Source organism: Panicum virgatum, chromosome 5K, assembly GCF_016808335.1.
Source record: "Panicum virgatum strain AP13 chromosome 5K, P.virgatum_v5, whole genome shotgun sequence".
NCBI lineage: Eukaryota > Viridiplantae > Streptophyta > Magnoliopsida > Poales > Poaceae > Panicum > Panicum virgatum.
In genome coordinates, this window is record NC_053140.1 from 61,907,581 (window position 1) to 61,933,631 (window position 26,051).

A 26,051-nucleotide genomic window follows, 5' to 3' on the forward strand; every position below is an offset into this window, starting at 1 on the left:
TTATTACTTCTATTTTATGCCTAGATAAATTCTGAAAAATTTAAAGGAAGTTCATAAGCATATGAAGCCTGTTATGAGAAATTTTGAGCTTCATAAGTGTTATAGTTTGTTCTATAGAATTTAATCTTGTTCTAGGTGTTGTCAGAATAAATGTTTTATTCTGAATAATTGGCTGCATGAAATGGCATGAAGTTTACAGGATAGATAGCTCTCTGTACTTCCTATTTAAATTAATTTTGCTGAGTTTAAATATTGTTTATGTGCTGAGTTACTTATTTTTTAGCAAACCATGATTTATTTGCTATATGAACTAACTAAAACTTACTTTGTGAAGATAATCAAGTTGTCTTGTGAGGTTAATCATATTGTTTTGTGTAGTAAGGCATGTTAATTAACTACTGTATATACGATTGCCCATATGCTAAGTTTTGATTGCTATTTGTTAGACTACAATTTTATTGTGAAGTGTGTGTAATTGTAATACTGCTTCTTGCATCATATATAGATACGACTGTTTTAGTGGACGGGACGTACGAGCTGATCCCGAAGTCCGAAGGAGGTGATCAAGAAGCCCAGCTGAACGCCACTACACTGACTGAAGACCCGGACCAAAGTCCGGAAGAGCCCAAGACTGAGTTAGCTAGTGACTACCGCGAAGGCAAGCCTCGGACATAAACCCAGTATTTCAAATTATGCACTATATTTATACCACTTACTTGTGCATTTACAGTTCTTAGGATTTGAATTGAAACCCTAGATGCATGATCCTAGGAACCTATGTACTGAACACTAGACTTGAGTTCGAGTAATTGCTATGCTTATAGGACCGGTAAAAGTCGAGTGATTGCCTGTCACTCGCGAGCTTAATAGGAGTTGCTTGTTTACTTTCTGCAATCACTATAAGGACGTCGGACGGGATCATGTTCGATATCATGACCTTGGGTGAGACCCCGTCTGTATTGATGAATTCTGTTAAGGTCGCGGTGTGTGGTAGCGGTGGTTAAGTGTTTGAACGTACTAGCCGCATGCCGTAAATATGGTACGCGGTAGGCCTAGTAGCTGATCGGACCGGTGAGTGGATATACCTTTCACTCTCTCTTAGATATAGATTTTTATTTATGTTTTTGTTGCGCAACACCACGGGTATAGGGAGGAAGCTGGTGCCCTGTAGTCGGGGAGAGTGACCCTATCCACAAGCCGGAATGAAAGGTCAACGGTTGTTTGGGAACGACCCGACGGTGTTCCAAACGTGTGTGTTAGGTTTATCTTGCAAGGTTGGAAATCCGATTCGAATCGTCCGTCTCTCGCGGATATCGAGACTACTTGATCCCTTTGCCACACAGAGTAATAAGAGCAATGTTATTATGATCAATCTTGATGTTTGATTAAAGTTTTACCATGGTTGATTAGAATTAGTTGCTTACATAGAATGATTAATCAACTAGAATATTGAAAGATAAAATATGAAATTAAGGACCTACTCTTTATTGCTTTTCAGCAAAAGGAAAACCAGAGCCAACAGAACCCTGCATAGTCTAGCTAAGTGGACTAAGTATATCCGTTGACGGTTAAGTCTTGCTGAGTATTAGTATACTCAGCCTTGCTGTTGAATCCTGTTTCAGGTATGAGTTTTGAGGACCAGATCGCTAGCCTAACTTGACCCTGCTCTTTGCTCCCTGGCTGGTCCGTAGAGTGGGATCCGTCTCCGGCCGGCAATGACCCCGACGAGTGATACCTTGCTTGGGCTAGCTTGGTATACTTTTGCGACGTGTTGTAGCCGTCGTGTTTTTTTCGCTGCTTAAACTCTAAAATTTAAACTTATGTCTTGTTTAATGTTCTACTGAGTTTGGACCTGTAATAATACTTTGAACTTGTTGTAATAACTGCTATGCCTGTGTTGTAAAATATATGGTTGTGATATCTCTGGACTTGCCTTCGTGCGGGGTGTGCTTGTTCGATCCGAGAACCGGTGATTGTATCGGGACGTTACCCGACAAACCAAGAATTGTTCCGTTTGAAGTGCGTTTGAGTCGGTGTTGCCTTTATGGTGATGGCCAGCGCACTTGAGCCGGGATAATTCAGGTGGTTCTACCACATCATCGATGTTGAGATCCCCGCAAAAAATGTCACCATTAAGCACCACATGCACCTCAGATAGCACCAGGACTCGCTCACCATAAACACAAGCAATAATGGAGAAACTCCGAAAGAGACAAAAGCCTACGGTCGACAGCTCCGCTGGTAAGAACTCTAACCCTAAATATAGACTAGATAAAACTAGGATATATACATCACCCACCGGATCTGCCATTTCCAAGCATATCGGCGCCAAAAAGACTATCGAAGACGAGGAAAAAACAGTGAATCCGGCCGGGAGTCAAGAAATCGCCGGTGCGTCTGCTCTCTAAACTGTTGGAGAACGGATGATGAATTGATATCATTCGATCGAGCAGACAACGACAATGATGGGCATTTTTTTATATATTTTTCAAAATTGTTTTTTTACAGAAATATATTTTCGGTTTCATAATTTACAGATTTATACCCCTACCGCCCGACTGCGGGGCGGCCGGCCCCCTGCTGCCCTACTGCCGGGCGGTAGGGACCTTAATATAAATAAAATTTATTTTTAATCCTATTTTGGCCCCTGGGGGGAGGCTGCCGCCCGGCAGCCGGGCGGCAGGTACCCGCCGCCCGGTGGCGGGGCGGTAGGCTAGGCAGCCGCCCAGCAGGGGGGCGGCAGGCCCCTCCCGCAGGTTAAACCTTGACCGTCAGTGCGGCATTGCGGCATTAGACACGGGGCCTATGGCGACAGCAGAAGGAACGCAAGGTAAATACCTAATCCGTAGCCCGAATTTATCATGTTCTTCTTATTTCTATGAATAATTTAAATAATTTTAACGGTTTACAGGATCGCACCACCAGCTTCCTGATATGGGTCCTTCTTTGTATCCACCACCAACAGGTACGTATCATGAATATGTACCCAAATATGTGACTTATAAGACGATGATTAATATATCTTAATTGCTACTGCATATGGGCCACACAGAATACCTTTGAGGCGAGCTTCGAAGACTGGAGTCGGTTATTTTCTACACCCAACTAGCAGGTCGATCCTATCTTCCAAACACCTGTGGCCACCGGACGTCCAGGTAGAGACATAGGGCCTCCAGACCGACACACCTACCCTACAGACCACGTCCACGCACATAGTAAAAGAGGTCGACATGGCCGGGGTAGTTAGGAGGTGCTTCTAGTTGTTTCTGTATTTTTGTTATGGACATGTCATCATGTTATACTTATTTCGTTCTCATGCATCACCTATTTCGTTCTCAGTTGCGTATGTGTATGAATTGCTAAGTTATATTTTTCATATTCATCTACTTTACTAACGGTTTTTATTTCTATCCAAAATATTTAAAACCACATCTAATGCTGCACTGCCGCACTAACGGTCAAGGTTTAACGGGGCCTGCCGCCCCCCTACCGGGTGGCGGGTAGGCCTACCGCCCCGCCGCCCAGCTACCGGGCGGCAGTCTCCCCCAGGGGCCAAAATGTGATTAAAAATAAATTTTATTTACATTAAGGTCCCTACCGCCCGGCAAGAGGACGGCAGGGGGCCGGTCACCCCGAAATTATGAAACCGAAAATATATTTCTGTAAAAAACGATTTTGAAAAATATAAAAAAAACGCCAGTGATGGCCAGCTCAACTAGAGCCCAAATAAATAAATGGAAAAATCCTACGGGCCCAGCCCAGCCCATCCTAGCCCATACAGCAGCCCAACTCACGCGTTTCCTTGCTCTCCTCTCTCTTCTCTCTTGTTTTGTTGTTATTTGTTTCCGACCGAGGAAAGGAAGGGAAGACGGCGACCTAAAAAAGCCGACGCCGCCGCACGCCGCACGCCGCACGCGCATCCGCATCCGCCTCCGCACGCCGCCGCCATGGCCGAGGAGACCGACACTAGGCCCACGTCCGCCGGCTCCCGGGGCCGCCCCGCACCGGACGACAACGACAGGGAGGAGGGCGAGATCACTGACGACTCCTCCGCTCCCGCCCCGCCGCTCCACCCCGCCACGCACCCGCTCGAGCACTCCTGGACCTTCTGGTTCGACAACCCGCAGGGAAAGTCCAAGCAGGCCGCATGGGGGAGCTCCATCCGACCCATCCACACCTTCTCCACCGTCGAGGACTTCTGGGGGTAATCAATTTACCTAGCCTCGCCATACTCACTCAGATCCTTTACAATACATATATGAATACTAGTCCGTGGATCTGGGATGTCTACTTACTCCATTATTACTTTCTGATCCTGCTTATTCAATCTCCTACACTAGTTTCTAGGACGAAAATTATTCGTGACGGCAGATTGAGATTTCCATGCCTTGCAACTTGCAAGCGCATCGGTTGCACAAATATTCACAGCTTTTGTGCTGAGCTACAAGACCTATCTGCTTTCTAACTTACACAATTAAACTGGCAAACTCTAAGCCATGAGGCCTTGTTTAGAGTGTTACTAGTTACTTTTGTCAACTGGGCATTTTAAGGTTACTCTTCCTTTAGGATAGCGCCAGTCATCTCTATACAGCTTCTTTCTAATTATACCCCAATCCCCCCTACTCTTTGGAGACATTTTTCCTTTTCATTTGTCATCTTAGATTACAACAAGTTGTTGGTGTGTTATGCAATTATTACTGACTTTCATTGATGTATATTAGCTGTTTGCTCAGTAGCAGCATCATATGGTGCCATTCTCAAAAGGACTGCTGCTAGTCTTTGTTCACCAGGGCAGGTTGTGGGTACTCAAATCCAAACTTTATTATATTCTAAACTGAACATTAACTGAAAGTGGGATTTGTTTTCAGAGGTTCGATTTATAGCTCTATTTTTCAGTAACTTTTGCCTCTTGCAAAAACTTTAGGATGTATTGTTCAGACTTCTGAGGTTCGATTCAATCCACTGAGCCATGCTTACTACGGTGTTGACTCTTTTGGTTGTTGTTTCCTTGCTTATGAAATCTGCTTTGTTCACAAAAGATATCACTTCATGTCTGGTCCAACAAAAAATTATAGTGGGTGTTGCACGGGATTGAAGTCGGGAGATTTGATTAAAAGAAACATAAAACTTGAAAAGGAAGGACATGCATGAGTAGCAGATGTCGATAATTTTAGTCTTTAACTTGCACCTTTTACCCCTGTCCTGGATGAGTACTTGACTCTGTTTTCTTGATAGAGTGGCTGCTTGAGGAATCTTCCGTGTTTTGTTATATTTTCTTCATTCCTTTTAAGTCCTATTCCAGCTTTAGCTATCATCCATTTATATATTCCAGAGGAGTACACTAACTAATTTCGTATTTTTTTCAGCCTTTACAATAATATTCACCACCCTAGCAAGTTGATTGTGGGAGCGGACTTCCATTGCTTCAAGAACAAGATTGAACCAAAATGGGAAGACCCTATTTGTGCTAATGGCGGTAAATGGACCATCAACTGTGGCAGAGGAAAATCTGACACAATGTGGCTGCACACTGTAAGTATTTTTTTTGCATTATAAACAATAAATTTGCTTTGCATAGTTAACCTTTTTATAGCCTCCATGTTATATCTTGTCACATGCTTTTTGTTTAGCTACTGGCAATGATTGGCGAACAATTTGATTATGGTGATGAAATTTGTGGAGCAGTCGTTAGCGTGCGTGGTAAGCAGGAAAGAATAGCTATCTGGACCAAAAATGCTGCTAATGAAGCTGCCCAGGTATTGAGTGCTGCAGTGGCATCTTATGTAAAATGCTTTTTACGGCAGCTTGTTTCTTGTATACAGGCATCATGCTTTTCTGATGGTTTAAAGCATCATGATAGATACAAAAATGATCATATTTGGATATCACATATAAGCATGTGTGTGCTGTTGCTATAATTTCTGTGGATCCATTTAGATCAGGTACCTGTTTCAAATGTATACTCAGGGAGGATTTTGTTTTTAGCTTCATATCATTTTACTCGGGGAGGGTTCTCAGCTTATATATGATATTCTGAAGAGAAGTTCATAATTTTAATGACTTATTCGTTGAAGAGTTGTTATTATAAGTATGATGTCCTCATGATGGAGACTAGAGAGGGTAACTATGGGTGGTTATTGGATTTCCTCGTGAATTGTTATTTTGTTGGTGGCACAAACAGTGCCAGGGCATCAAATCTCAGGTGTTACTTTTGAGTAGCTGATAACTGCAAATTCAATTTGGTTTGGGGGGGGGGGGGGGGGGGGGGGCGTTGCCGTTCCAATATGTTTTTTTGGGTTAATTTTAGGTTTGATGATATCCACTTTCTGTTGGATGTTTCTGGGAACTAAAAATTATTGAAAATTTGGAAGGAAAATGACGAAAATAGAAAGAGTAGCATGGCTTGGATTGGACAAAAAAATGGATCATTTCCCTGCTCCTGGGCAAGGTCCAGGAAATTGTTCAGGATCGATTTTCCGAACCTTGATAACTACTAAAGTGTTTTTTTTTTAAATATTGTAAAATGCTTGAGCCATCAACATGATTTTCATTGATTTGGAGTAATTAGGCGAAACTTGCTGAATATTTACCCTCTTTCTTCAGGTAAGCATCGGGAAGCAGTGGAAGGAACTTCTGGACTACAAGGACTCCATTGGATTCATCGTCCATGTGAGTAGCACCCAAAGCCTGCCTGCCTTTCTTGCCAGTTCCCATTGCTTAAGGCATGTACGTTTCTCACTTGGCCATTTATGCTGCAGGACGATGCAAAGAAGATGGACAAAGGTCCGAAGAACCGTTACACGGTATGATCCTGGAGCTGGAATTCCCAGAGTAGCAGGATCACATGATCCGATGCATTAGAATCGTGCTGTGAGTTGTTTAGGCATGCATAATCTAACATGTCGCATCTATATTCCTGTACTCGATAAGTAAGTCACTTTTGAGTGTTGTTTTGTCTCACTGTTGTGCTTTTGCTATGTAGCTGTGGGAATAATGTACTGAATGAGCTTAATTAATTTGATATGGACTGCAGTACGAGTGCTATGTTTGATGAAAGCCTAAGTACATGCTTGATGCTTTTCGAAAAAAAAAAACAGAACATGGCAAGGGTATGCCAAGCCCTGAGCTCTCATCCAAACAGTGCGAGCAGGACGGCGGCCAAGGCGACTGAGAGCGCAGTGATTCGCCATGGAACCCTTGCGGGATCCTGCCGGAGGAACATCCCCTCCAGCAGCGGGTAGCTCAGCGCCGCAACGTAGCTCAGGAGGAAGAGCTGCGGGAACAGCTCGCCGCCTCTGGGTGTGGTTATCACCATCATCTTCCAGGTCCCTCCGACGAGCGCCGCGGCGTTGAGCACGCAGAGCGTGGTGGCCGGGAGCAGCAGCGTGGAGCAGCCCGTGAAGTCGAAGACGCCCTTGTGGTAGAGGCTGGCGTCGCCGGCCTTGGCGGTGAGGTCGAAGTGGAGAGGCGCGGCGCCGAGCAGGTCCTGGAAGGCGCTGACGCAGCCGAAGAGCTGGCCGGTGACGGCGTTGAGCATCCAGAGCCTCTGCTCGTTCCACCAGGCCCGCACCGCCAGCCTCCGGTTGGCCACCGACACCTCGACCAGGTGCTGGAGCAGCGAGGACGCTAAGGCGGCGGCGGAAGCAGAGCTGCGGCAGGGTGGCGTAGCAGAGCACCGGGAAGGCGTAGAGGGCGAGGAAGCCGAAGTAGGCGATGGCCATGGCCTGGGGCACGGAGACGGCGAGGAGGTCCCGGCAGGCGAGCGGGCAGTGGCGGGAGAGGCCGACGGCGAGCAGGCCGGACATCCAGCGCTTGTTCTGGACGAGGACGTCGTTGAGGTTGGTGGGCACGGTGCCCAGAAACGGGGGCCGCGTCGCCGGCGCCGGGTAGCAGTAGGCCGACGTCCAGCCGCGGGCGAAGAAGCGGCGGTAGCCGGTGAAGTAGTCCTCGACCACCGACTGGTACATGAAGCCGACGTGGTCGCCCCATCCGGTGCCCTCCTCGAAGGCGCACGAGGCCACGAGCGTGGCGTCTAGAGGAACAACGGCGGAGCTGCTGGTGCTGGGTCTGGGTGTTGTCGATTGCAGGTAGGCGGCGGGCGGCGTGGCCCCGTACAGGGCGTCCCTCCGGACGTAGAAGCCGGTGCCGGAGAGGAGCGGGCCCCGGAGGCCGTCCAGGCCCATCCACCGAGTCCCGCAGATGTACTAGAAACACCGCGCAGCCTTGCTGCGCAAGACCTACCATTTATTTATATTATTTGAAATTTTATTTGACAAGACCTGGTTTGTACCATTTATTTGTATTATTTGAAACTTTATTTGGTACATTGAAGAAGAATATAATTAGGTTGATATAGTTTTTTTAAAAATTTGCTATGTATGTGAGATGATTTGGTAAATTTGTTCTCTCCGTTTTTTTGTTTGTTTTGGTCGCAGGTTATTGCTGCACTAACTGTTAGTAGGTTGAACAACATGTGTAGTGAAACAACTGTATAACATTAGAATGTAGCATACAGTATGTAAAAGATATGTTTTTATTTTATCCGTGCATGAGATTTTTAAATATGTGTGACAGGCTAAGCACTTTTTTTGGACATTGGGGGTCACGCAGGGGCCTGGACATTTGTAGAGTAATGCGGCAGGGTGTGTTTTGTCATATTATTGCAGTGAGGCTATGTTTAGATTCCAAAATTTTACATCCAAAAACATTACATCAAATATTTGGACACATGAATAGAGTATTAAATAAAATCTATTTACAAAACTTTTTGCACGGATGGATTGTAAATTGCGAGACGAATCTAATGAGCCTACTTAATCCATGATTTTGTAACAGTGATGTTACGGTGACCATCAACTAATTATGGATTAATCATAGATTCTCTTTCAAAAAGTTTTGTAAATAGATTTTATTTAATACTTTAAATAGCAAGATTCTTTTTCAAAAATTGTTGGCAAAATGGTCTAAACATGGTCTGAATGGATTTTTATTTCTTTTGTCGAGTACTATTTGTAAGTTTAGTGTCTCTTTTGAATATTTTATTCTGATCATCAAGATTCTTTATTCTATACAAAATTCCCCGCACCTGTAATAGACTGTGAGACCCCACATGTCAGTTTTTTTAACCCCCCTCCCCCAACCGACGCCCTCCTCCATCCCTGCCATTCTCTCTCCTAACGCCTTCTCCCAGCTCCCTCCCGATGCCCCTAACTCACCTGGGCCCTCCCGGCGGCTGAGCCGAGGACGGTCGGCGGCGCGTTGAGGCTGGCGATGGAGGGGCGCGACGGCGACAAGCGGGCGGCAGCGGGAGCGGCGGCAGGACTCCTGCGCGATGATTGGGCCTCGCGGTGAGCGGAGGTTGGCCGGCCCTTATGCATCCCGCTGCTATATTATTCCTGCATCCCAAATCCTTCCTGCACATTCATTATTTATTTATTTATATTATTGTCCACAAAACATCAACTTTTGTTTGACAAGCTCTAATACTATATTTTTGAACAGAATGAAAAAACAGTCGTAACTTGTACTCAATCTGCACAAATTATCATCTACCTACAAGGTCACCAGCCCAAATTCCAGCTTCATCACCGCCAGCACCTGCTCTTACTGCAGAAATGAAGAAAAGATGGTTCTAAGTTACAAAACATGAAAAGAAATATTGGATAGCTGATTCAAATGTACAACTGAGCACTGGACAGGTACCTTGAAGTAAGATGTTGCGTGAATCTGGAGGATCACTCGGAAGCTGTAGTAACTAACAAGACAGAATAAGAGCAATTAGAGGCACTTCAACATGTGTACTGTCTTCTTTCCAAGAAAAAACAAAAGCCGGCACTCTAGAATACATGAAGTTAGACATATTATCTGGAATTTATGCAACTATCAAGCAGAGTATAATATTGTATTCACCTTCAATTTTTCCTCAAGCTCTGCAAGCTGATTAGATAAAGCCTCCAACTCTGAAGCTATCATCGCACCCATATCCGGATCATCTTCATTCTCTTTTTCCAAAGCTGTCATGTTGTGAAGTAAAAAGAGCTTATGAGACTAGTAATTTATCACAGGCACCAGAAATACAGTGGCATGCCAAGCTTTTGTCTCCTCAATTTGCTTTTCACAATCCATAAACTGCCTGTATGTAGTCACAACCTAAATGTTTTTAGGAAAAAAAAGAATGTATCAATTGATGAAAAAGAGCTGATCAAATTCCACTGTAATTGGGTAGACGCCAAAGGCAAATTAAATGTTATTGTGAGCGAGCCGAATACCTGATCCAGTTCAGCAACGGACTGTGCAAGTTTTCGGTATTCGCTAGGATCTGAGACAATGTCAGGATCTGCTAACCTAACCTGAAGTAGATAACATCAGATTTGAATGTTTGGTAATTAAATATGAAATGAGATCAAAATTAGATTTTTGTCACATCATTGTGACAGCATTGCAGTTTGCATTGCCTACAGTGCCGTGCTTTTCTCCAATGACGATCAGAAGTTCAGAACTTGATTAGTTCAGTAGTGAAGTAGAATTCGATTTAGTTCCAAAATTAAAATATCCATACGATAAGAAATGGTTACTTCTGAACCATAAGAGGACGAATTGGCGACAAAATCCCAGATTAGTTTGTTATTTCAAGAAGCTACAAAAACAAATGTTAACTCTGAACAGGAGAACCATACCGACATTTCTTTCCAGGCCTTCTCCGCGGAATCCAGCTTCGCTATGAGATACGGCTCCTGCACGAAGCATGCGAAAGGAATTCTCATAAGGCTACGATAAAAACAACGAATCCAGTTTGAGTGAGAAGCGGTGTTGCCACGCTTAGGGACTTTGCTAAGCCAGCGTAAGTACCGTGGGGCCAGATATGTGTCGATGGTAATGATAAGATTAGAAATTGACTTGCTAGGAAGTGTCTGCAAGGATGTGCAGCTGCTTGCCATCAACAATTGGCTGGCCTTGCACCTTGTCACGTGAATGCGTAATGCAATCATCAATTTGTTGCGGAGGTTTTCTAATGGAATTTGCATTTAACTATGCCTCTATCGAAAGAAAATTTAGTTTATTATCCTACAAGCAGAATGAAGTCCAGATGCTTGGACCTGAAGTAGCATGTAACAAAGTCTAGAAGCTATTATCTTGTATTTTTGTCCCATTCATTTTTTTTGTGAAAGATATCTTGTCTAATTCTAAATTTAAGACCTGCATCTAGCTTGCGTGACTGTAAGACAGCAAAATTATTGGATGATACAATAAATCATAGCAGTTTACTAAATTATCTGAACTGATAAACTCGCAATGCAGCGATTTACACTACTCGCTAGCAGTATAGTGAAATGGAATCCTGGAAGGCATTGCACAATAAAGCATGAAACATATATCTTTGTATCTAACCTTTTTATGATCAGAGTGAGTAAAGTATAGTACTGAGTATTAGTAAAAGTTTTTGATACATTGTGCTGGATTTCTAGTGATCTAAGTTAGTGATTGAGGTTAAGAACAATCTTCAATTTATGGAAAATACCAAACATGGATCATATTTATCCATGGAACAACTATGTACCTGCATCCATGGACTATCTTCAGGTATACTTTTAGTTTTAGCTATTATACGATTTATCTTGGAAACAAAATCCATTATAATCAGTGCATTTCTTAATATCATGACACTAAGCCGGACAAATAATTACTCATATATGTTTCATGTGCTATACAGAGTCTTTCTTTGCTACATTTTTTTTCCTTCCACCAGCTTAAAAGAAAACACATTTCAAAGAGAGAGCACCTATTAAGCAAGGGAGGTGAGAGCCATACCAATCCTTCTCCTTGATTTCCTATTTGGGCTTACAGGTTGACCTTGTTAGCATAGACAGGCAAAATAGATGAGACTAGGCAGGTTGGCGCGCTTTGCGCGCCTGTAGCAAAAGATTTGATGTAAAATAATAATAAAAATATATTATCGTATATTACAGTTAAAGCAATATCGTGCTGATATATTTTGGCAACGTGTTGATGTATTGAATGAAGTGTGATAGTTATAGTTGATAGATTGTCATATAATTATATTTTGCGAGTTTATGAAGTGGAATTAAAATACAATAAGTGTAGGGGCTAGCACGTGTAGACGTAGTGTATGAAATATGGTTATTGTTTTCATGTAAATAAATAATTAAATATATTTTGTGGGTGGATTCCAATTGAATATTATGTGGGTAACACCTAAATAACACACAGGGCCCATCCCTGTATAAATAGTACATAGAAGAATTTATTTTGTGTATGTTAGTAGATATAATTGATGGATTAGCTTACACTAATTATTAATTTTGGTAGAAAAAATGATAGGGTTAGAAATGAATGTATGATTCAATTATATTTTGCGAGTTCACAAAGTGAAAATAAAATCCAATATATAATAGAGGTAAATGTAGTATATAATTTTTTTTTCATAAAAAACTAAACATTTAAACACATGGGCCCACTTTTTAATTTTTTTATTTTTAATTTCGAATTATATTTTTTTATTATAAACAGTACCCGGGGCCCACATGAATAGTAGTTTATTATTTTTTATTATGAACAGTACCCCCGGCCCCACATGAACAGTCATTTTATTATTTTTTAAATGATGAACAGTACCCCAGCCCGTGGGCCGCGACGCATGAGCGCGCGCCAATTCCTGGCGCGTTAGTATAGTACTCAATGCAGAAGCAGAAATCAACCTTGAACAAATGAATTGGTAGGGGGTCATTAGACCTTTGCCATCATCTTGAGGAACAGAGGTAAGCCCCGATAGCTTTGCTTGAACCTGGCGGCACTTGACTGGATTTTGATGTAGCACATAATCGGTGTCGTAGGCACTTGTTGCTATATCTGTCACTGCAGTAAATTACAATAAACCGAATACACTTAACACTGCAAGGGACATGGGGGAGGAGAATCAGTAACGTCATCTCTCATAATCAAATCATCGAGCACATCGTGTGCATCTTGAGTATTCACATCGATTCAACATTGGCAATTGCACACAAGCATTTCCGAGCTTGCTGGCATGGGTGGACGTGTGAGCACGACCGTGCCCCCCATGGGGGTCCCGCGGCGGTCGAGGTGGAAGCATATGGCCTCCAGGGCTGTTGCAGGACATGTCGCAGTCCAGCACCAGCACAAAGGGCGCGTTGCTCACAAGGCTCGACACCCGAAGCTGCGTGCAATTCGATCCACCACCTACCAGGGCGTTGAGAGCGCCGGCCTTGAAGGGGTGCGGGGACGCCCCTCCTCTTCTCACGGGACACGTACACCAGCAACGGCATTTCCTCTTCCTCTTCTTCCTTGTCCTCCTCATCGCCAGCACCGGCAGTGATGATCTGCGTGCAGATTCAGATTCAACAGCATGCATGCATGGAAGCAGCCATGCCGCCTTTGTGTCTGCTCGATCTGTCGGTGCAAGCCAAGCCTCAGCGGCTCAGCGCCCTCAGCGTAGCTATAGCTAGAGGAGCCAGCGAGGAGTACATACATATTACTACTACTCCTCCAGTCTCCTTAATTACTTGGCCGGCAATATATTAATTAATATTGCAATTGATTACCCACTGATGATATTTCAGGCCCAATTTTAGTACTAGAAGGTAGAGGCTAATTAAGCAATAACGCAAGCAACTTATGAAAGAAAGTGATGTGCATCCATCCATCAGTGTCAGTGATATGTTTTGCATTGATACGTTTTCTTCTATAAACAAGCTACGCCAAGGCTGAATGAGACATGCAATCAAGAGCCTTTATCAAATATTTACTCCAGAAATTAAAACTAATTACAGTTCACTACTTAGCTTAATTTGTTAATCTAAAATAATTAAGCATGTCTTCAGCAGCTTATGGATTATTATAATCTAAGGGTGTAGCTTATATAATTAAATAAGCTCGAGTGTTTGTTTCCTTGTGAGATTACAGATTTTAAGATGGATTGTACTATAATCTCATGGGCAAACGAACAGAGCCATAATTGCTCAGAAGAATTGTGTATGGCATGCCTGTGGGTAAGTGCCTACAGTTGAGGGGTGGGGGGAATCGAATTTAAAAGCTTCTTGCATGAGCTAAAAGAGGAATTAGATGCAAGGCCATTACTCATTAAGCATAATATACAGGGAATTTGATATGCTCACCACATATTTGTGACTTAGATGCGAAGGCACATGGGCTGTACAGGATTGACATGAACATGCTGTACCACAAGAATATAGGATATGCGAAAAAAAAGCATTAGCTAGCCTTATTTGGAGTTAAAAATATAAAAAAAACTTTCAGCAGTCATGCAGAAATTATCACCAACAACAAGCAGGCAGCGAGCACTCCGTCCATTCTATTCCCTCGTGACTCCTGCACTTGACTCTCTTCTTATTCCGATATATGCCTCTTGATAATTTTGATCTTCTCATCGTCTTTTTTCTTTCTTTCTTAGAATTAGAATAAAACTGGACTTGCAGACATCTCCGTTTGGTTTGGTGTCAGGAATTGCAGGTGATGACATGATGATGGAGCTAAACCAAACTGTTGAATTCTTTCTGTCTCGACAAAACAAAATACAGACACCATGGAGACGAGACACCCAGAATGCTTCAGATAACCTTCCCCAGCCACCTCATCTTGTCGCCCGCTCCATCCACATTTGTCTGTCTTGCACAATTCCATTGGGAGAGGACACGACCAGAAAACACACATTCATATTCATGGGAGGACAAGTGAACAATGGGAATAGCCTTAACAGCTACCGTGGAAGTTACCAACGGGAGGGAAGCACAGACAGGACAGTAAAAAAGGAGCCTCCAAAGCAGGCATATCATTCTACATCTCAGCAGTTTCAGGACCGGAAAAAGAGTGAAATCTGGCATCCAAACTAAACTATCTTGTCTATTCTCAACAATACAATTTTAGGATAGCTAATGCGTGATTCAATTTTCTGACAAACAGATAACACGACCTCCCATGCTGCCAACCGTGTGACTCACGTTGGTGATTTTGGCACCGGCCTCAAATGATGAGAAAAATGCCCTTGATTTTTGACATCAGGCTTCCTGCAATTTCAATCGGAATAAAGGCCCGCCAAGATGCCCACGCGATAAATATTCTGCAGACATTGTCAGTGCAGCATCTCTAAAAGAGAGGAGAAACCCACTGGAGTTGGAGTATGCATCACTGCTTGCTTTCTGTTACCAATCTACATCATGCCAAATTAAACTCCGTCAAACCTGGAGGGCTGGACCTCACTCATGCAATCGTCTGTCCAGCAAGCGTAGTGTTTTCTATTGGGCATGCTCCTCTGACAGCAGCAAACCCCAAATACGTCTAGGTGAGCAACTCTGCAGATAGACGGAAAGCAACGGTTAGATTCGTTTTCAGATCACCGATATTAACCAGCACCATGAAACTTTTCAGATTGCCGATATTAACCAGCACCATGAAACGATGACTAACACCTGAAGAGCATCCAATTATTCATTCTGAAAGAGACAAAAGATAAAAGAGAATCATATACAGTGGAATGAGGATAACTTTTTGTAAACAAATATATGGTTTAAGAAAAGGCATGCTTGCAAGATACGAACTATATGGTTTTAAATGCACATACAGGCGTAAAACAATGTTTTTTTTTGTGCAGCATTCCAAGGGTACACAAGTTGCAGTCCTCGAATACTTTCTCTAGTAAGATAAGACCAATACAAGTTCCCATGCATATGCATAACGATGAAATATTAATAACATCCAATCATATTAAAAAAATAAAAACCATACAGCAAAATTTTCTTGTTATTCACATTTAACAGAAAGAGTTCTATCTTTCATTGCTGAAGGGTAAAATAAACCGATGTTTCCTTTTAAAGAGGAGAGTAGAAGCATTCTTAGGAACTAAGATTAGCTAGCAAACTCAGCTGATCTACTAAAGGGATGACAGTTAAGTCATGTAACACCTAACAAAATTGAATGAAGAAAGAGAACAAGGAAAAACACAAAAGATTCGATCAAATTTGTCAAGAGAGAATAAGATGCTCAGTTATCCTTTCAAAGCGAATAAAAAAAAATCCTTGGGCCTATAAAAGAGGACAGAACAACATCCCAGCTGCAAACCAATTCGGCAATTCCACCCTTCTCAGGCTTCCTCGATACCTTTAAGCAAGGAGCCAAGTACCAATGTCTCAAGCTCAGCCCCTTCATTTCCAGGCCCAGAGGAAACATGTCAAATTTCAGGACAACCAAGCCAATGCTACGAAGGATGGGAGAGCACCAGGAACTGGTGACAAGTTGGGGCATGGCCATCATATGAAAGATGAGAAGAATACGGATGTGGACACCATAGCTTCAGAGTTCATCAAGCTTAAGCATAGGGCTTGGGCACTACAGAAGAGCACAACTATGTATCCAGCTTCTACTTAGAAGTGCCATGGTCCATCTAGTCAACAGTATCTACTTATGCTCTGTCTCTATAGTAGGTCCTAGTTTCAATAACGGATGTTGCTTGCAGCCTTGGATACTTGCAGAGTCAAGTAATCATGGCTTTGTTGCTATTAACTATGAATAAGAATGTAATGTAAATTATATATTTATGTGGCACTATTATTTGCAAGACCGATGTGTGGAGTACTTTACATATGATGAGGGTATTATTACGATCCTGTTATTTGGACTTGTTTTTATTTAGACTGCTAAGATTTTAAAGAATTCTTCTAAATAATAGCCATTCTAATGATCAGTTAAGAAAAAACTGTGCTGATAAAACAGATTTGACAAAGAAGGCTGTAAAAAAACTTCTGGTGGAAGTAAATCAAATAACTCCGCCTATGCTGACTGGAAGACTCTCCTGAGTCGTCTCAGCATAGCCGGTCCCAAGCCCGGATAAAGGAGGAGGGTTGCGTTAGGTTTTGGCAAACCAGCATAAAAATAGCCACTCTAATGGATTTGAAACCCACAAGAAACTCGTTGGGGCGTAACCCTCTTAGCGACGCGCTACATCAGAACCCGGGTGTGGTGATAAATGGGCAAGGGCCGGGTCGCCATCCCCCCAAGGGCGCGTCGTATCATGACTTGGGTACGATGATAAGTGAGTAAGGATCGGGTCGTCACCTGAATGGCGCGCTACATCTACGCCCGGGTGTAGTGAAAAATGAGCAAGGGTCTTCGCACTTTCCTCGACGGGTGCGAAGGGTAAGGAAGCTAGCCGAGCCAATTAGGATTCGTATAGGTAGCTGGAACGTAGGGTCCCTAACGGGTAAGTTGCGAGAGCTAGTTGATGTAGCAATTAGGAGGCGTGTAAATATTCTATGAGTTCAGGAGACTAAATGGAAGGGCCAGAAGGCGAAGGAGGTTGAGGATACTGGCTTCAAGCTTTGGTACACGGGAGAAACTCCGGGTAGGAATCGTGTAGGCATCTTGATTGATAGGAGCCTTAAGGATGGAGTCGTAGAGGTTAGAAGGCAAGGCGACCGGATTATCATAATGTAAGGATCGATGGACCAAGAGGGGGGTGAATTGGGCCTTTTTCAAATTTCTAAGATAGATAAAACAACCTTAACCTATGCAATGCTAGTAAGGCTCAATTCACCAACCGGCTAAACAAAGCAAGCTACACAAGCTAACAAAGATATGAAACTAAGCAAGATAGAGCTAAGCTATGATCTCTAAGGTCAAGCACATGAAAGATTGCATGAAAGTAAGTGCTTGAAAAGAGAGAGAGTCCAAGAGACAACCGGATTTTTTCCCGTGGTGTCGATGTGTTGGCACACACCCCTAATCCACGTTGTGACACTCACTAAGAGTCTTGTCACCTCCCATGTCACCGAGACTTGGGCGCTCACTAAGAGTCTCCGTTCACCATCCCGGCGTGGTGGAGCTCAAGCCACGTACAATCTTCTTCTCCGGGCTCCCACAATCCTTGGCAAGCTCCCCGAGAAACACCTCGATCACCAAGATCGCCTAGGTGATGCCAATCACCAAGAGTAACAAGCTAGGGCCTTCACTTGAGCAAGAACCGATCACCAAGAACGGATGCACACAAGCTTCTCTCTACTCAAGTCCTTAATCTTGCTTCTTGATTGATTGGATGAACAAGTATGTGAAAGATGAAGCTCAAGGTGGCTCTTGACTATAGTATGAGTGTTTGGATGTTGCCTGGTGTCAAGAGTAGCAAAATGACCCATTGGAGGGGTATATATAGGCAGCTCACACGAATAGAGCCGTTGGAGAAAAGCTGCCAGAAAACTGCGTAGCGCCGGTTAATCCGACGATCCTCCAATAGCCAGCGTCGGTTTAACCGATGAATGTAAACTGCCCCTTCTGAAAACTAGCCGTTACAACTTGGGCAGATTAACCGACGTATCATCGGTTTAACCGGTGAGTGTAGTTGTCCACTGATCAACTGAAAAACCAAGTCTCTGGACAACTGCACCGACGTTAACTCAAAACAATCGTCGGTTTAACCGGTGAGTACAACTTCAGAAATCCATGGAAAAACCATCTCACTGGTCAATTGCACCGACGTCTCATTTCAAATAGCGTCGGTTTAACCGGTGTATAGAACTTGAATTACCCTGGAAAAACCAACTCTGGACTAATGCACCGACGTTAAATTCAAACACGTCGGTTTAACCGGTGTATTGACTTGTCCAGACTCTGCTGACTTCGTTTAACCGACGTATATAAAAGGGAGAGCGTCGGTTAAACCGGTGTTAACGACTTTTTCTGATTTTGCCTTTTCTGATTTGAGTCTTGAATGAAATCCAAATATTCTTGACATATAAGTTGAGAACCACTTATTTGAACTTCTAGAAACCTGAGTGACCATAGTGTGCATCTATTTTTGATTGACCATGTCCATGCTCAAGTTACTCGGCCTTAACCCCTCTTAATAGTGCGATCACTACAAAACTATAAATCCTATACTAACCTAAGTGTCCTTCTCAACCTTATGACACTTAGGACTAGAAAGATCCTTAGTCTTGACATAAATATGAGTTGAATACCGAGATCGCCTTTTTGAATAATGAAATTGAGGGGCCTCTTTTGACATATGACCAAATGAGCGATAATGATCTATTAAGCTGCACAAACTCATTAGTCACAATAATGGTTGTCATTAATCACCGAAACATACCTTGAGGGCCTAGATGCTTACACATAATCCGGTTGGTAGTTGGAGATTCGATTTTGAATGTGATCAGTGCCTATGCCCCTCAGGTATGTCTTAGTGAGAGCACCAAGATGCAGTTCTGGGAAGATCTAGATAGCATAGTTAGTACCGTGCCTACCAGCGAGAAACTCTTCATAGGAGGAGATCTCAACGGCCATGTGGATGCGACTAATGTAGGGTTCGAGCGAGTGCACGTGGGTTTTGGGTACGGTAGCAGGAGTCAAGAGGGGGAGGATGTGTTGAACTTCGCGTTAGCCTACGACTTGTTGATAGCGAATACCGTGTTTAAGAAGAGGGAATCCCATCTTGTGACGTTTCGTAGTGGACAACACTCGAGCCAGATCGACTTTATCCTTGCTAGGAGGGAGGATAGACGTGATTGCTTAGATTGTAAGGTGATACCTGGGGAGTGTGTTATCCCTCAACACAAGCTTGTGGTGGCGGACTTTCGTCTTCGGGTACGTGTCCACCGGGACAAACGTGCCAAGATTGCGAGAACAAAGTGGTGGAAGCTTAGAGCGGAAGCGGCACAAGCGTTTAAGGAAAGGATGCTAGGTGAGGGGCCTTGAGAAGAAGGAGAAGACGCAGATGACATGTGGCTAAAGATGGCAACATGTGTTCGGAAGGTGGCCTCAGAGGTGTTTGGCGTGAGTAGAGGATGCAAACAGGAGGGGAAAGACACCTGGTGGTGGAATGACGAGGTGCAAAGGGCTATTAAGGATAAGGAGTGTTTCAAGCGCCTCCACCTTGACAAGAGTGCAGCCAACATCGAGGGCTGTAAATTAGCAAAGAGGGTTGCAAAGCGAGCTGTGAATGTAGCAAAGAGTAAGGCGTATGATGACCTGTATCAGCGGCTAGGCACGAAAGAAGGGGAGAAGGACATTTATAGGATGGTTAGGATCCGCGAGCGGAAGACAAGGGACATCAACCAAATCAAATGCATTAAGGATGTGACAGATCGACTGCTAGTGAAGGATGGGGAGATCATGGATAGATGGAGAGAGTACTTCGACAAGTTGTTTAATGGGGAGAGTGAGGGCCCTACCCTTGAGTTAGATGACTCTTTTGACGATACCAACAGACGTTTTGTGAGGAGAATTCAGGAGGTAGAGATCGGGGAGGCTTTGAAGAGGATGGAGGGAGGTAAATCGATGGGCCGTGATGGTATCCCCATTGAGGTGTGGAGATGCTTAGGAGATAGAGCAATAGTATGGTTAACTAAGCTTTTTAATCTCATTTTTCGGTCAAACAAGATGCCGGAAGAATAGAGGAGAAGTATATTAGTACCTATCTTCAAAAACAAGGGTGATGTTCAAAGTTGTACTAACTACCGTGGGATTAAACTGATGAGCCATACAATGAAGCTTTGGGAGAGGGTTATCGAGCATCGCCTAAGAAGAGTGACAAGTGTGACCCAAAACCAATTTGGGTTCATGCCTGGAAGGTCAACCATGGAGGCGATTTTCTTAATACGACAATTGATGGAGAGATATATGGAACAGAAGAAGGACTTGCACATGGTCTTCATTGACCTTGAGAAGGCATATGACAAAGTACCGAGAAATATTGTGTGGTGGGCCTTGAAGAAGCACAAAGTCCCAACTAAGTACATTACCCTCATTAAGGATATGTACAAGGATGCGACGACATTTGTCCGGACATGTGATGGCAACACCACTGACTTTTCTATTAACATAGGCCCACACCAGGGGTCAGCATTGAGCCCTTATTTATTTGCTTTAGTGATGGATGAGGTCACAAGGGATATACAAGGTGAGATCCCTTGGTGTATGCTCTTTGCTGATGATGTGGTGCTAGTTGACGAGAGTAGCGCAGGGGTTAATAGGAAGTTAGAGCTGTGGAGACGCACGTTAGAGTCGAAAGGGTTCAGACTTAGTAGGACCAAGACCGAGTACATGATGTGCGATTTCAGCGCGACTAGGCATGAGGGGGGAGACGTTAGTCTAGATGGACAAGTTGTGGTCCAGAAGGATACTTTTCGGTATTTAGGATCGGTGCTACAAAAGGATGGCGACATTGATGAAGATGTTAGGCATAGAATTTCAGCTGGCTGGTTGAAATGGCGGCAAGCTTCTGGCATCCTTTGTGACAAGAGGGTGCCACAAAAGCTAAAAGGCAAATTCTATAGGACAACAATTCGTCCGGCGATGCTATACGGTGCTGAATGTTGGCCTACAAAAAGGCGACATGTCCAGCAACTGAGTGTAGCAGAGATGCGGATGTTGCGGTGGTTTTGCGGGCACACAAGGAGGGATAGAGTCCGGAACGAAGTTATTCGGGATAGGGTCGGAGTGGCACCAATTGAGGAGAAACTTACCCAACATCGGCTGAGATGGTTTGGACATGTCCAACGAAGGCCTCCTGAGGCGCCAATGCGTAATGGGGTTCTTGAGCGGGTCGATAATGTAAAGAGGGGTAGAGGTAGACCTAAACTGACGTGGGATGAGTCGGTTAAGAGAGACCTTAAGAATTGGAATATCTCTAAAGAGATAGCTTTGGATAGGAGCACTTGGAGACTAGCTATCAATGTGCCTGAACCTTGAACTTATTTCTTTCGGGTTTCATCTCTAGCCTACCCCAATTTACTTGGGAAAAAAGGCTATGTTGTTGTTGTTGTTGTTGGAAGTAAATCAAATCATGGATGAAATAGCACCATATGCTCTGGACATCCGGAGCTGTAACTACATGATATATTTGCTTAATAAAATTGTCAAGTTCAAGATACATAACAGATATAACACCAGATCAACTACTGAGTTGTATGTAATTAAGGTGGCCAGGTAACACAAGTAACACTACTGATGGTTACAGTATTGCTATCTTACTCTGAATTCTGGAACTGAAAATGGTCCAGAGCATAACAGCATAGTGCTCAAGAATCAAGATATGGGTTCAAGTGTTTTGATTCATTCGGGTCATTTTGTAGAAAGCCAACTGACATAACTGAAATGATGTTAGAATGAAAAACAACAATTTTGAGGATGTGCCACTTGCCACCCTCCTAAGTCAAGTTAAATGGGAATATGCCAGTGAGGCAAATCCTGAAATTTAACCTACTTGTGTGGTAATATCCTTAAAATATATCTAATAAAAGAAAACATCATCAATTTATCTCATCAAACTAAATGTTAGCCATTCCAATTATCAGTTAAGAAAAAACTGTGTTGATAAAATAGATTAAGTGCAAGTGCTCAAATTTTAAGTGCAAGTGCTTCGTGGTTCACAATCTACAAACCAGAACAACATGGTGCTCAAATTCTAAGTGCAAGTGCTTCGATTCATTTCGATCATTTTGTGGGCGACAACTGCTTGCAATGTATGTAATATTAGCAACACTGAATAGAAAGAAAAACAGCAGTTCTGAGGATATGCCACCCTCCTAAGTCAAGTTACAGGGGAATATATCAGGGACACATGGGAGTGGTATATCCTGAAATTCAACTTAGTTGAGTGGTACATCCTTAAAAGATATCTGGTAAAAGATAAACCTCGTCTACTTATTCTCATCAAACTATAAATACCAAACCAAGGTTACTCTAACAATGACAAAAGGCTAAGCTTTAGCTTTCAACACAATCTCACCGACCATAGCTTGCTTCAACTCCAGTCCAGAAGCACCCTCAACTTTGATAGATTCAAACAATTCAGAGACGTGAGGGTGCTTGCGGATGTGGATAGGGCATTTGTAAAGTAAATCTTGAGCCTCAGAATATCTCCCCTCTGCGAAGAACGACTTGAGAACATGCAGGTAGGCAGCAGGTGCCGGGCAAGTATTCATCACTGTCAAGGCCTTGAGAAAGTCCCTTGCGTCTTCAACCGCACCGTGCTTAGCAATGTAAGGAGGGAATGGTTCCGTGAAAGGTGGAAACCTGAGGACTTTCATTGACCTCAGAAGGGCCAGTGCCTCGTCAAGCTTCTTTATCCTCAGCAAGTCATCAATTAGGCGCTTGTAAGTGCCTTGCCAAGGCCTCAGGTGAGCCTTGTCCACCATCTCAACAAACAAAGTGTAGGCAGCATCAACCTTTTGATTGCCACACAGACCTCTGACCATCACATCCAGCAAATTGGCGTCTGCATCCAAGTTGTTGTCTATCATCTCCGTCAAGTACTGCAGAGCTGTGTCCACATCTCCAGCCGCACAGTGCCCTTGGATCAACACGGTCCAAGTCTTCAAATCTGGGACGCAGCCTTCAGCCTCCATTTGATCAAATACTTTGCGAGCATCATCCAACCTGCGAGCCTTGCAGAGACCATACACCAGTTGGCTGTATGTAACATTGTCAGGCTGGTGGCCTTGCGCTCTCATCCTCTGCACAACCTCTGCAGCCTCGTCAAACCTCCCATTGCTGGTGAGCGCCCTGTGAATCCCATCAAACAACATCTTGGTCTTTTTGTCCCACACGGCCTCAAACTTTGTGACAACCCGATTGACAAGGTCAAGGTCCGGCGACGGAGACAGCGAGATACGCCTGATGATGAGCGGCCCATCGTTCTGGGCTGGCTTGAAAGGACCATCCATCATGAGCTCGTAGAGCTCCACAGCCTCCTTGAGCATATGCCGGTTCTGGAAGCTCCTGGAGAGCTTGACGTAGGTGTCGATATCCACGTGGACGCCGGCGGCCTTCATTTCCTGGATGAGGTCCCAGAACTCAGGCATGGATACCTCCCGCCCGAGCACCCTGGCCATGGCATTGTAGGCTACCGAGGCGTGCTTGTAGCCCTGCTGACGCCCAGACCATCGGAAGAAGGCGAGCGCCTTGGTGGGATGGCCCCTCAGCTCCCGCAGCACCTTGGAGACGGCGGTCTCGGTGAGCGGAAGGAGGCCGATGGCGCCCAGCTTCGCATGGAGGTCGGCGCCGTCGAGCTCCAGGACGGCCTCGGCGGCGGCGGAGGTGGTGGTGCCGCCCTTGGCCTCTTCCCGGGACTTGCTGTAGTGCGCGGCGAGGGCGGCGTAATCGGCGGAGAGGCTGGCCTTCTTGAAGGATGCGAGGGCGGCGAGGTAGGTGCCCTGGTCGACGGAGTGGCCAGCCTCGTGCATCTCGCGGAGAAAGGGCCAGAAGTGGCGCTGGGCGGAAGACGGGTCAGAGGCGAGGGTGCGGAGCATGATGTTGTATGCGGCGGAGCAGACGGGCTGGCCGGCGGCGGCGGAGCGGCGGAACAAGGCAAGCGCGCGGGAGGGGTCACTGGAGAGGTTGTGGATGTTGTAGATCACGGCCTCAGGGGAAGCGGGGTTGGGGGTCGTGGTCGTGGAGAGGAGGAGGCGGCGGTGGCGGCGGAGGGCGAGGAGGCGGCGGAGGGAGGGAAGCGCCGCCGCCATTGGGTTTGCTTGGCTTGGTTTGGTTCGGCGACCAGGAATGGGGAAGGGAAAAATACGCCAGAGCTAACTAACATGGGCTGGGCCATCCATGCTTTTTTTTTGAGGCCCAATCAACACATTTCCTGTGAACAGGGCCCAAGTAACATCTCTCTCTCGGCTCCAGTAGTCTGCTCTCTCTCGAGAAACGCTCACAAATGGGCACACACTCAATTCTATCAATACACACGTAGCCCTAGAGACAAACACTATGCTGAAAGGAATAAAAAACTGCAAGCAAATGGCCATTCAGTGGGTAGGACCCATTAGCCATCCAGTGAAAACATAGGAAATAAATCAAAAAGGCAGATTAATAGTTGCTACACAATGCAAGACAAACTAAAAGAAGAACATGCACGATGAGCCTAGTTAGGAAAAGCAGGCATACGCGCTAGTCACTCTGTTCGGCTGGCTGTGGCCGGTGGCTGGCGCTGATTTGTTGTGAGAGAAAAGGACTGCTGGCTAGTGTTGGTTTGGTGTGAGACAAAAATACTATTGACTGATTGAAGCGAACAGAACGAGTATGTTGTAACCCACTAAACAAAAAGACTCAACTTTCTTTCTGGCGAAGAAACATTCAATACTAAGCAGGCGACGCAGCATATGGAATGGGAAAGGTGCAGCGGCTTAGTGATCATGGACCTGAGTCATCACCAGGTCACTTGCTCGCCGGCTTAGCTACGCGAGAAAGGCACTTTTTCTCACAGCTTCCATCCGCTTATTTTCCTTTTGCTGTCCAAACAAATTAAAGAAATCTGCAGGGTGCAGGTGCAGTGACTCACCCGGTTTCAATTCCAACACTTGCTGAATCAAGAAAAAATATGCATGCAGAGACTGGATGATCTGCTCAAGGGTGATGAAAAAACATACGTAACACTTGTTGGATCTTGATTGGCTAATTCAGCTTGCTTATGTTTTTCCAGACCGATGCAAAAGAGTTAATTTGGCAGGGGAAAATAAAGGGAGATTTTATTTGAAGGCACAAATTTTTTAAACCGACCAAAACCTAAGAGATGCAAGACAAATTAATTAGGTAAAAAGCTAATCATGTGGTTAAAAGAAGCTTTTGTCAGCTAATGGCAAGGGGGTTGTGGTGTTAGGTCAAGAGGTCAGAGAATCATTTAATTTTCAGGCAAAGGTAAAGGCGTCCAGCAGATCGATCGACGACGATGCACACAAGGAAAAGGAACTTTGAGTCTCTGTCAATGCAGGAGAGGAACAAGTAAAGCTAGCAGACACTTTGATCCATCGCTGTCTCAGACTGCAGCGAGCGAGTGGCCACAGCTGCTTGTGCTTGCTTTCGATCAGCATACTAATTGTTTTTCGTCTCCATCTTTTTCATCAAAGTCCATGCATGGGGAGTGGTAGCTTTCTGCGCACATAGATGAGCCATGCCATGCCACCAATATAATCAAGCAGGCTCCCATCCCTTGCTGACTGGAAAGCATGCAGTATCATTCCTTGGGTGCAGGCACAGCAAAGAAAGCAGCATTAGTATTTTGCATTCCA

At 44.4% G+C, this 26,051-nt stretch overlaps 2 protein-coding genes, 1 long non-coding RNA gene and 1 pseudogene across 3 annotated transcripts; 2 read left to right on the plus strand and 2 right to left on the minus strand.

The window, feature by feature from the left end:
* The first annotated feature begins 3,831 nt into the window (after positions 1 to 3,831).
* On the plus strand, positions 3,832 to 7,044 carry LOC120709363 (eukaryotic translation initiation factor 4E-1). Its single transcript, XM_039994984.1, has 5 exons — positions 3,832 to 4,204; positions 5,367 to 5,532; positions 5,631 to 5,756; positions 6,604 to 6,669; positions 6,759 to 7,044. The coding sequence occupies exons 1-5, from the start codon at positions 3,948 to 3,950 to the stop codon at positions 6,807 to 6,809; spliced, it is 666 nt and encodes a 221-aa protein (XP_039850918.1). The 5' UTR covers positions 3,832 to 3,947; the 3' UTR covers positions 6,810 to 7,044.
* On the minus strand, positions 6,997 to 9,346 carry LOC120709361 (annotated as a pseudogene).
* LOC120709364 lies at positions 9,167 to 9,915 on the plus strand. The gene is made up of 2 exons (XR_005689646.1): positions 9,167 to 9,357; positions 9,502 to 9,915. It is a non-coding gene; the product is annotated as an uncharacterized LOC120709364 (long non-coding RNA).
* Positions 9,916 to 22,495: 12,580 nt separating this feature from the next.
* Positions 22,496 to 24,546, minus strand: LOC120709365 (pentatricopeptide repeat-containing protein At3g48250, chloroplastic-like). The gene has a single exon (XM_039994985.1). The coding sequence runs from the start codon at positions 24,504 to 24,506 to the stop codon at positions 22,743 to 22,745; it is 1,764 nt and encodes a 587-aa protein (XP_039850919.1). The 5' UTR covers positions 24,507 to 24,546; the 3' UTR covers positions 22,496 to 22,742.
* Positions 24,547 to 26,051: the final 1,505 nt, after the last annotated feature.

Bases quoted from the DNA above. Each gene is read 5' to 3' on its own strand.
- LOC120709363 (XM_039994984.1), top strand. From the start codon at position 3,948: ATGGCCGAGGAGACCGACACTAGGCCCACGTCCGCCGGCTCCCGGGGC. The intron at 4,205-5,366 runs GTAATCAATTTA...TATTTTTTTCAG, and splicing joins ACCGTCGAGGACTTCTGGGG to CCTTTACAATAATATTCACC. The intron at 5,533-5,630 runs GTAAGTATTTTT...CTTTTTGTTTAG, and splicing joins ACACAATGTGGCTGCACACT to CTACTGGCAATGATTGGCGA.
- LOC120709365 (XM_039994985.1), bottom strand. From the start codon at position 24,506: ATGGCGGCGGCGCTTCCCTCCCTCCGCCGCCTCCTCGCCCTCCGCCGC.